This window comes from Lathamus discolor, chromosome Z (assembly GCF_037157495.1).
Source record: "Lathamus discolor isolate bLatDis1 chromosome Z, bLatDis1.hap1, whole genome shotgun sequence".
Taxonomy (NCBI): Eukaryota; Metazoa; Chordata; class Aves; order Psittaciformes; family Psittacidae; genus Lathamus; species Lathamus discolor.
The window spans coordinates 14,553,982-14,565,000 of NC_088909.1; the positions used below are offsets into that span (position 1 = coordinate 14,553,982).

General features: G+C 40.3%; 1 protein-coding gene across 2 annotated transcripts in view; it reads right to left on the reverse strand.

Annotated features, from left to right (window-relative positions):
• Positions 1–3,381: 3,381 nt before the first annotated feature.
• The window catches only part of URI1 (URI1 prefoldin like chaperone), a 42,953-nt gene continuing 35,315 nt past the window's right edge, over positions 3,382–11,019 (reverse strand). The window contains exons 7-11 of one of the 2 annotated variants that reach the window (XM_065662465.1): positions 9,934–10,114; positions 9,131–9,341; positions 8,377–8,519; positions 6,457–6,709; positions 3,382–4,192 (exon numbers count right to left, since the gene is read on the reverse strand). In XM_065662465.1, coding sequence (XP_065518537.1) covers positions 4,004–4,192; positions 6,457–6,709; positions 8,377–8,519; positions 9,131–9,341; positions 9,934–10,114 — 977 coding nt within the window. In that variant the 3' untranslated portion in view covers positions 3,382–4,003. Of the gene's footprint in view, positions 4,193–6,456; positions 6,710–8,376; positions 8,520–9,073; positions 9,342–9,933; positions 10,115–11,019 lie in introns of both variants that reach the window. The other variant, XM_065662464.1, reaches the window with a different exon arrangement.

An 11,019-nucleotide genomic window follows, 5' to 3' on the forward strand; every position in this document is an offset into this window, starting at 1 on the left:
AAGGGAGCAGGTAATCTGCAGTGCCCAACTGATGCAGTGATGGCCCTACAAATGGCTGTGTGGGGTGGCTACGGGGCACGGCATGGCATGGCTGGGACACACTGACTTGTCCCTGTGGCCAAGCAATGCCCACACACACTGCTGCCACCATGCTCGGCTTGGACCAAAGACATCTTGTGCGGCAATGGGCCACATCCGTCCTGCTGAGGACACACAAAACCTCTCAGGATACACCAGGAAGAATCAAACCTCCTTCCTCGGTGGCACTGCCTGGCACACAAGGAGCTCTTGTGGCAGCAGGAAAAGCCATCAAGGGTGTTTCAGAAATAGGATAAATTGTGCTTTTGTTATTACTGAAGTGAATACAACCTCTAACTCCAGTACTGAAGGGAAAAGATGCTCGTACCGGCAAATTAACTTACCGCCAGGAACCCTACATGCCTCAAATCTGGGGCACGATTGCTTCATCCTGGTGTTTGCTTCATCCATGTGTTGGTGGTCACCTGCATCCACTTGCTGGTTTCAGTGTTGCACAAAAAGCAGGTTTTCAGTCCTTACTGAGGCAGGCCTTCACATGACCTTTTTTTTTTTTTTTTACTCTTTAGACTTTTATCTACTTAGGTAGATTAAGTTTTAGTTCAGCATTTGCAAACATTCTGTAAGAACCCTGCAGCCGTCTCTTCTTGCTCCAGGCACTGCACTGTGAATCTAGTAGTAAAGCCCAATGAAGAGCCTGAAGATGAAACATCATTCCAGGCTGCAAACCCTCTGACAAGTAAATATACTGCAGAAAGGGCACAGACACATTCAGGCTCCCTATTAGGGAAAACACTCCTGCTTAGTTTTAAGCATGTGGTTAAATCCATTCTTCTTTGCAAAATCTTTGCGACATAAGCACATGCCAAAGTGCATTCCTGAATAAGGATGCTTCCCTGAACCGAGGCCATAATTCATTAAAAACCAAGGTGCATTTATCCTACTTTTTCCTGTGAGCAAGGATGTGAAAAGAAGGGGAGCTGGGGGGGAGAAGAAAACAAAGAATTAATTTTGATTTGAAACTGATGTATGGTGACAAGGGGCATTTGGTTTTGTTGAAGTAACTAGAAGTGAGAAGTATTTCAGAAGATATCTAAATAAATCTTTTTAAAGGGTTCTTTTTTTTCCCCTCTCTCTTTCTCTCCTTTTCCCTCTAATTACCCATGTCTGGTAGTCTTGGATCTCAACCCCTTGTTATTTAAAATACATATTCATGGAACTATATTTTACAGTTGCACTGTTCTGGTTACAAAATAGCTTCTACTTTTCTAGGACATAATTTCATTTTGTTTAGCCAAGAATTCATTAAAGAAGCTATAAATAACCTCCTTTAAATATTTAGCCATGAATAGAGGGTGGACTGGCATTGATGGCTTATTTTAGTACTAATGCAATATGCTTTAAAAAAAAAAAAAAGAATCCACATTTGAGCATGAATCAAGTTAATCATTAACACTTTCAATGTGATCCTCAAGATCTGCTTACAAGGGAGGTAGCCCCCTCCCAGCTAAGCTCTGGGCACAGGAGGGATGCACTACTTCTCCTGCAGTTCTTTCAGCAAGCCATGGTTTGCTCCATCCCATGGGAACTGTTGGAACAAGTCCAGAGGAGGGCCACGAGGATGATCAGGGGACTGGAGCATCTCCCGTATGAAGACAGGCTGAGGAAGTTGGGGCTGTTCAGCCTGGAGAAGAGAAGGCTGCGTGGGGACCTCATAGCAGCCTTCCAGTATCTGAAGGGGGCCTACAGGGATGCTGGGGGGGGACTCTTCGTCAGGGACTGTAGTGACAGGACAAGGGGTAACGGGTTAAAACTTAAGCAGGGGAAGTTTAGATTGGATATAAGGAGGAAATTCTTTCCTGTTAGGGTGGTGAGGCACTGGAATGGGTTGCCCAGGGAGGTTGTGAGTGCTCCATCCCTGGCGATGTTCAAGGCCAGGTTGGATGAAGCCTTGTGTGGGATGGTTTAGTGTGAGGTGTCCCTGCCCATGGCAGGGGGGTTGGAACTAGATGATCTTGAGGTCCTTTCCAACCCTAACTATTCTATGATTCTAAGATGCAGCTCCACAGACCTGGGACCTGCTGCCCCCTCAGGGTCTCAGCTACCAGCCCCTTCTCACTCTCACGCTGCCCAGCACCTTCTGCCATGCATCAGAACTAGATTGAGATGGCCTTTCACAAAGGACATCTTTAGAGAAGTCCCAATGCCTCCACCTCCCTTGTAAGCACAAAGAAACAAAAAGGGATGAAAATGGGGGAACCAACAATGCTGTGTTAATATCCTATGAGCCGCGAGGAGGTAGTCAAGGCCAAGCTGGATGTGGTTCTTAGCAATCTAATCTAGATGAAGCTGTCCCTGATCCTTGCAAGGGGGCTGGACTAGATGACCTCTGAAGGTACTTCCAAGCCAAACTGTTCTGGATTCTACGACTTTGGAGCAAAGGTGCAGTTATTTTAGGGGAAGATAAGAAAACAGCAGGAGATGATGCCCCGCTCATGGACAGCCAAGGTTTGGCTGGTGGGTCTAAGGCTGCACCTTCATAAAGCCACAGAATCACAGCCAAAAGCAAACCCTCCCTTACACCTCTCAAGCCTTTTTGCTTTACTTCTTAGGCTGAGGTTTAATGATGTCAGCTGGAAAGTAACATCAGTTTAAAACACTCCGGCACCCCGTTCCCTCTCTGCCAATGTTTCCCCTTGTTTTCCTTGCTCAACACATTACCCCTCTAACTGTGCTGATACAGACATGCTGACAAAGAGAGTAGGAAATTAACTGGCTTAAAAAAAAGAAAAAACACACACAACTAATGAAAAAAGCAAACCCAGTAGTGTGAGTTTTAAATCCAGCTCTGTCACCTATTATCTTTCAAGCAGCGGCCCTTACCAAAGCTGTATCGGCACGAGAGAGGGGATGGCAAGACGACAGGAAGGAGCTGCTGAGCAGGGACTCCTGAAGCCAGGATTGCTCTCAGTTGTGAGAAGGATACACAGGGATACATGAAACTGTACCCCAAGTGCTGCAGCACTGCTGCCTTTTGAAATAAAGTTGAAGCATTAAGACATTTTTCCTTAGTGCTGACTCCCTCTGGGCATTCTCAAGACAATTACAATGTTTTCTGAGTACACAAAAGAACTAGATTTTGTAATCAGTGTCTGAGTTTATGCTTCTCTCCTTAAGAGCATTCAATTTCCATGCACATTCTTTAGCAGGAGGTTAAAACAGAATGACAGAAGAGAATGGACTGCTTTTATGTCCACGTGGAAGTAAACACTTCAAGATAGAAATGCATGTTCAAAAACCTGTGTTCTTTCCAAATCAATAGTAAAGCAACAAAAACCACAAAACTTTCACAGCTTTTTTTACTGAAAATTTAATTTTACAAAATACCCTTTTCCATTAAAGAAACTTCCCTGCAATGTACATGAACCCAGTGTTTTATAGATCTCTACAGTGAGATATCAGAGAGGTTTGAAAGAAGGAAAAAAACTTTCAGCAGACACCTAGTTGCAAAACCTACAACAATGTGAATACAAGTGTGTCTTAAAACGCTAAAGAAAGTAATGCAACATAACTGGTGAATCTATTTGAAATGTGAAAAGTTTCCTTAAAATGGTCCATATGGTATGCAGAGCATCACAGCTGGCACTAAACTGCCTGTATTTAGGCTTAAACACAAAAACAATGTATGTAAGGAACAGTTTTCTGAAAAAGAACTCAAGTGCTGCTCTCGTAAGGCAAACATACACAAAAGTGCTGACAGCACACAGGGAAACCCACCAATTGAGATGAAAACTCGTGTTCAAACACTGAACCTTTGTTTCTTTAAACTTGCCAATAAACGTTTCAAGGGTAACCAATGCCAAACTAAGAAGAGGACACCCTTTTATTAACGAGCAAGGTGTCACACATACAGTTGTACATAGTCTCAACAAATATGCCCAGATATATCTGGTTGGCTGGGCAGAACCTAGCTGGGCTGCTGCATCCTGGCAGCTTTGAACTTCGAAATCCTCTTTGGAGGTTCTTCTGATGCTTCAGACAAGACTTCCTCTGATTTCCACTCCAGAATGGTAGGCAGGACACGCAGAGCAGCGACTGGGTGTGGTATTAAGGAGGGAGACAAAGGCTCCTTTTCTACAACAGTTCCGGAAAATGCCTACAACAGAGAATACTCAAAATGAGCTAATAAAATGCAAATGTGAAGCTATGCCCATAAGGTCATTACCCTGTATTAGCCTGATTAGGATTGTTATTTCTCTTAATCAAAAGTAAAGAAATGTCTTTAAATCAATGATCATTCCTTGCATAAGTAACCAAATTGTAATTAACCTCAAAATATAGCTTGTTCAAAGATGACCAAACGAAAGACAGTGTCTTAAAAGTACTACTTCATCTCATTCCTACCACATACGTGATCTAAAAATTTGCTTCCTCACTGACACATGCTCAAGAAATAAAACCACTGATGTAATATATAGCTTCATTTTGGATAAGGAATGCAGAGACTTTGCAAAGTTGGAGCATGTCAGCATTTCCATCATACGTCATATTTTATGACTTAGTATCTTCTAATTGCATCAAGCTGACACACTGCATACAAATTGGCAAGCACATATTTTGTTTGTTCTTTCTCCTTACCAAATATGATCAAATAATTGTGAAAGCAATTTATACTTAAGAGAAAGGCAAACTTGCCTCCAACTATTTCTTTCAACTTGCCTCTATAAAAGGTCTAATAAAAACATTTAAAGTTTAAAAATTATAATTTATATGCAATTATGACTTAATCCTTTTTAACTTAGCTAAGAAATGATTCTCGGAAAACGATGGGAAAAAAGCAGCTCAGAACTACTTTTTCTAAACATATTTAAGAACAAATCAACCTGCTATGTACTGAAAACAGAAAATTCAGAATGCCTAAGGACAAGGGGAAGCAGTTTACATTCAAGGTTTGATGCTCAGACTGGGCACAAAGGAATGCACACCAGATTCATTAACTATGCTTAGTTCTGCTTGTTCATAATTCAGTTACCAAGAAAAACAAAGCAAAACAAACCAACCATTCTTTTCTTGCAGGACCTGCAAAAAGCAGCGGGGTTTTGTTTTCTGCTCCAGCAGCCAAAGCCTGCCTAAAGCTGTGCCTGTACACAATTGCCTTGTTCTAACAACATGCTCATTTTCAGAAACAGGTAAGCAGAATCATGGTAAAATCAGAAGCAAAAGGAAGAAAGTTAGTGTGTTGCAAGCATATTTAAAACGCCCACAAAACCAACCAAAACCACAGCGTTTAAGAAAGCATGTCTAACTGGAGTGGCTTGCTCTCTCTCTCCTTAACTTATTTAACATATTATATTGTAGAGAATAATCATACCATATTCAAAAAACAGACCGAGTATTACTTAGATGTTTTATAATAATATAGCAAATATACTCCAGAAAGTCTAGAGCATGAAGTGCTAGCTCTGCAGAGGGATCTTCCACCATCAATCACATCCTGCCTGGATTCATCTATAGCTGTTTGCATGAGAAGTGATGATAAACAATAGCTTTTATGAGGAATTCATTTCTTGTAGAAAAGGGGGGGGGGGGTGTGTGTTTAATAGAGTTTACATTGAACTTTCTCACTGCATTGGAAACTACTGAAAACTGTTTCATCTAGTTTGAAAAGAATTAGTGTTAGTTCTTACACAACACAAATGAAGAATATTCTGCCCTGAACATCAGAGTAGCAGCTACATTTAATTCTTGCACTCACCCAGTCACTAAAGCAGCTGCACATTTTCCCTTATGTTGTACAGTCTCTTTCGTTTACAATGAAGTCCTGAACTTTCCAAGCATGGGAAAACAGGTTCGTTTGGGATCACTAATGGCCCTGCTCTGGAATAGGATGAGTAGACGTGTAGTGCTGCCTTCCACAGGGCATTTTCTCTGTGTTTAGCCAGTCCAAATAACTCAGCTGGTACCTGTCCCTATTAATACTTAAAAACACCACCTGGGAACTAGACGCCAGGTAGCTGTGCAACATAGGTTGCTGACAATCAACTCTCCCTTCTCATCAAATAGGAAGCACAGATTTCTATTTTTTCCTTTTTTTTTGAACCCTGCTGTATATCCTAAGGGACCTTTTCAGGACGATCCAGTAGACACTACACTGCTTTCAGTCACTCCAGCAATGGACTGTTTTGTCAAATCCTCATGGAAGAGTATCAGGTCCTGGGGAAGCCCCTGACTCATCTCCTCCCCTCTGCCCCCAGGATGCCTACGACAGAACTTGTCATCCCACAATGTCCTTATGAAGCAAATTAGGCAGGAGTTAGAAAATTATTTTACAGGAATCAAACTGATGGTATAGACAACTACAGTCATTAAATTTCTTGTTTTTATCCCTGCCAACAATCAATAATTAATTAAAAACTGTACCTTGGTTGTCCCTGAAGAGGGAGGAAGCTTTTCCGGTAGCTGCTGCTGCCCCTCCTCCTCCTCATGTATGCCTTCGCTGTTGTCACTCTGAGTGGCTTCATCATAGCTAATACTCCTCTGAACTCCTTGTCTGTCATCAAACTCAGCAGCACTCTTCTCACTGGTATCACTACAAACACTGTTCTCTCTGCTTCGAGACTTCAAAATTGATTTACGAGGGACATATTCTCCATTCACAACATCAACAAAGACTCTATAAAGGAAAAAAAGGAAAATGCTAGCTTTAATAAACCATTTCAGGGTCAGATGACAAAGTTACAGTTATCTTGCTTTGTCTTTTGTACAAATTAATTATGATGTGCTCTTCTTAACTTTTTTGCTGCAGAATTACAATGCTGTACCTTCTGAGGGATTTTATTTACCAATGTGCAAGAATCAATTCTGTAGAGCAAACACTGTTATGTCCTTTATTCAAGCATTAAGTTGGTATACTCCTCCAGCAGAAAATGTACAGCTCTTTGAAAAGTGTTAGGAAACAGAATAGTGTGAGTTGTCCAAGTTAGGAAAAAAACTAGACAATTGTCAGGGTTGTTTCAGTGAAGAAAAACAGAAAATCACAATGACTGAAAATTTTCTAGAATGAAGTCCTCGTCAGGTGTAGCATACAAAAACAAATACTGAAACACTCATTGCACATGGGAAGGATGAAGCTTGTTCCTGTAAAGTGCCATAATCTCCTGCTTTCAGTCAAAAAAAAAAAAAAAAAGAAAAAAAAAGAAAAAAAAAAAAGCTTTTAAGATCAGGTCAACACAAAGACACTTTTCAAGTATTCTCAAACTGTAAACTGATAAAGAGGCCTCTTCCCACACTTTGTACTCTATCTCCATGACTTAAAGAAGTCAAGGGTGGAAGGGAGAGAGGGGCATTATAAGACAGTGCCAATTTTATCAAACTCATGAAGGAGAAGCCCAATGACTGGATGAGTTTTAAGGGTGTTTTTAACAGCTTTATTCATCAGGCACCCCTGGGAACACCTGCATCTCTTTACAGAAATTGGGGTTCCTTTGCAGAGCTCTGGGAGGTCACCATTGAATAATCCTCTACCTATCTTCAGCCCCAGCAGCTCTAATTACAGAAAAGGATTTAAGTTTTCCCACTTTTAGACACATTTTTTGAGATATTTAGGTTCCTGAATACACCGACATACAAATGATTTGTGATTTTCACAAGCACTTAATAAAACCATTTAATAGGTGTCTGTGTATATCTTTACAAGCCTAAATACATGGTTTAACTCTCCTGTCACCTTAGTTTTGTGTTATAGAGTCCTCTAAACCCAACAGGACTTCTCAGGCTCTCTTGACTGTGGGTGTTCTACAGGTGAGCACTTATTTTTACGAAGAATAGAGGCAGTGATGGACTAAAATCAAGGAGAAAAAATGCAATAGAAAATACTGCAAAACAGACCTGAGTATACTGATGATATTGGAAGGAAGAGACAAAACCTGGCAATTAGTAACTGGGAAAGAAGGTGTACTACAAGGGATAGGTCTGGTCAGTTATGCTTGAAAATAAACACAGAAGCAACAGACATGGAATTAACCAGAAGATATAACATCACTGCTGTATCTCTTTACCCAAAGGTACTAACAAATTTACCTCAGTTTCACAAGGTCTGAAAAAGTAGATGAATGATGAATTGCTTAACTGTAAAAGAAAACTTTAAGCTTAAAAATGTTTTATGGATATGAAAGTTCAGCAACCATGCAGATGCCATAGACTTTCACTTTTAAGTAGTAAACTCAGTTCCACCTGTTTCTTTCAGGAAATAGTAGGCTCTTTTTCATACTATAGGTGAACAGAAATGAAAAGAGGTCTGCAGAGGGGAAAGCTCACGTGTCAATGCTATGAATCACACACCGGTAAATGTCTGCTGGGGTTTTGATGTTAGGCAGCTCTGGAGTTGCATGGCTATTGCCACTGCCGTTCTTCCGTTTACGCCTGGCCTCTTCTTTTTTTTCACTGAATTTCAAAGTAGTATTTTTTCCTGTGTTTATTCTTACCTGAAAATTGAACACAAAGGATGGTCTAGACCATAAAATCAACAATCACTAGGCTGCAGATCAACTGACTTCTGACATTCTCCTATCCAAGCAGTTGGTAACTATGAAGGGTACATAACTTAAACATGAATGGTAACATTCATAGTGTGAACTGTTTATTCTTTACCACTTGCAGTAGGCTGGGGCATTTCTTTGCACTAATACACAAGATTTTGCATACAGTGTATGAAAATCTGCTTGTTCAAACTCTGCTCAACGGCTGTGTTGTTCAACAATTAATTTAAAGTCCAGTAAAAAGTAATTTTAAAAACTCCAAGACAGGCTACTGCTTTTCCAGAAGCCAGGACAGCAAGCATACCTTTGAAGATCATTTTTTTAATACCATATTTGATACAGCAGGATCTTAACAGTGGGTTTCAAGCATTTGAGAAAAATCCAAAATGTCACCTACAGTTACCATTCCACATTATCTGCAATTTTCTGTCTTAGATATGGTATGTATGTTTTATGTGATCTCTTGAGAGAAAGATTAAAAATATACACAAAGTACAAACCCTTTTAGGTTCAACAGTGTGAGAGAAAAAAATAGTTGGAACAGAGTTATCACCAACATCTGTATCATCTTCATCATCACTATGATAATAAGTAGAGCCATTAAGGTGGCCACCAAACAAGTCTGAATTTGTTCCTTCTTTGTGGAAGTTGCCCCGAGTAACACAGTCTTCTGCTCCATACGTCCCGTTCAGATCTGTCCTCTTATCTTCTTTCTCCTCTTCAGAGAAGCCTGCATCTTCTCCATTTGTCTCAACTGTATCAGGCATCCTATGGAATGAAAAATATCCGAGTGAACTGAGACAATTCATACTCTTGAGAGACACAGGTGTACAAAATCATGAACAACCCTGTACGTAATTTTCTTTAGCCAGGTAATGTATTTTTAGCCAGATTGTGTAACTTTTTTTTACACCCTGTAAGAATGACTATGTCCTTCCCATGTCAACTGGAAATACCAAAACCATGACATTCTGGCTATATGTATTGCTGCAGGATCAGAAAAGATCTTAGGATGTCATTAAATACTAAATGTGTCAACTCCTACATTGTAAATGCAGGATTTTTTTCTAGCCTGTGGGAAATGGATTTTACTTCCCCCTCTTTTATAATCCTAAGGAAAATATACTATACTGCTGGACTGCTGTGGTTGCACATCAGAGGCAGGTTTTAGAACCTTTGGCCTTGCAGCACACGCTTTGTTCATGTTCCACCCTTCTTCCACTTATTGTAATTTTAACTGCATTTAATCAATAGCCTATCAGCTATCTGCACTCACAGCAAGATCCTTTGTGTACAAACAGAATAACACGCCTGTAGTTTTCTGAGCTCCAAACCTGACAGTGCTACTGCAGCACTATACCTTTCGAGTTCACCAAGTAGCATTTCTTGTTTCTCCAGCTCTTCTAAGCGAGCCCACAGTTCCTCTTCCGACTGAAAACGGCCCACGGATTTTGTATCATTTCCATTCACTGGAAAATCCACCTCAAAAACATTTGACACTTTTGGCTTTGAGTGAGGTTTGTGAGCAGTTCGGTATCTTCCTATGTAATGAAAAATAAGATGCAATTACTAAAGAAACTGACAATAAAAAAAAAACAAAACCCACAACCCAAAAAAACCCTGGGTGGTGGGAAAAACCCATGAAGGAATTAAGGGATACAAGCAGAACATTTTCCATTTCAAATTATTGTTTAACTGTTTAAGTGAAAATGTCAATGAACCAGAGCACCAGCACAGGCTAATAGTCTCCGGATGTTACAGACATACCGAGGCAAAGCAGAGATGTTTATTGACAAAGCAGGAGACACTGATCCTATGACACTTTAATTACAATGTGGCATTTTTTACCTCTTATACCAAACAGCAGACTTTGATTTGCTCTGATAGACAACAGCGTGTGAATGTGACATTTGCTCACCGCCCCATTAACAGCAACATTTTATTTACCAGGAAAACAAACCTAGTTCGCACTTTTGATCATTTTGGGCAAAGTTATCTCTATTTAAAGAGCAAAGCCTTTTTGGTTTTGGTTATAATTTTTTAAATTTAGAGTGAAGATCATTAAAAATGATCCCCAGAGTAGTCTGGAAAATCTGGCCAAAATCCAGTCATTATGTATCACTTACTCTAAGGAAAAAGATCTACTCTGAAAAGCATAGAAAAACATGCCTTTCAGAAATTATAAGCATAAAGCCCTTTAAAGCTTCAGAGGTGACCCAAGATACACACTTGTGAGTAAATGGTAGCCACCAACAAGTTCTTGCTGGCATTTAAAAGCTTTGCTACCCAGTAAAATGGTGCATCCACTGAGGATGGGGAATACTTTTTACCATTTGAGTGCTGTCTAGCACATAGGGAACAAACCACCTGCCAACAATACTAATATTTTAGGCCTGTCTGTGTGAAAGGCAAGACTGCTCCTTCAATCCCCCTTCTCCCGGAGACC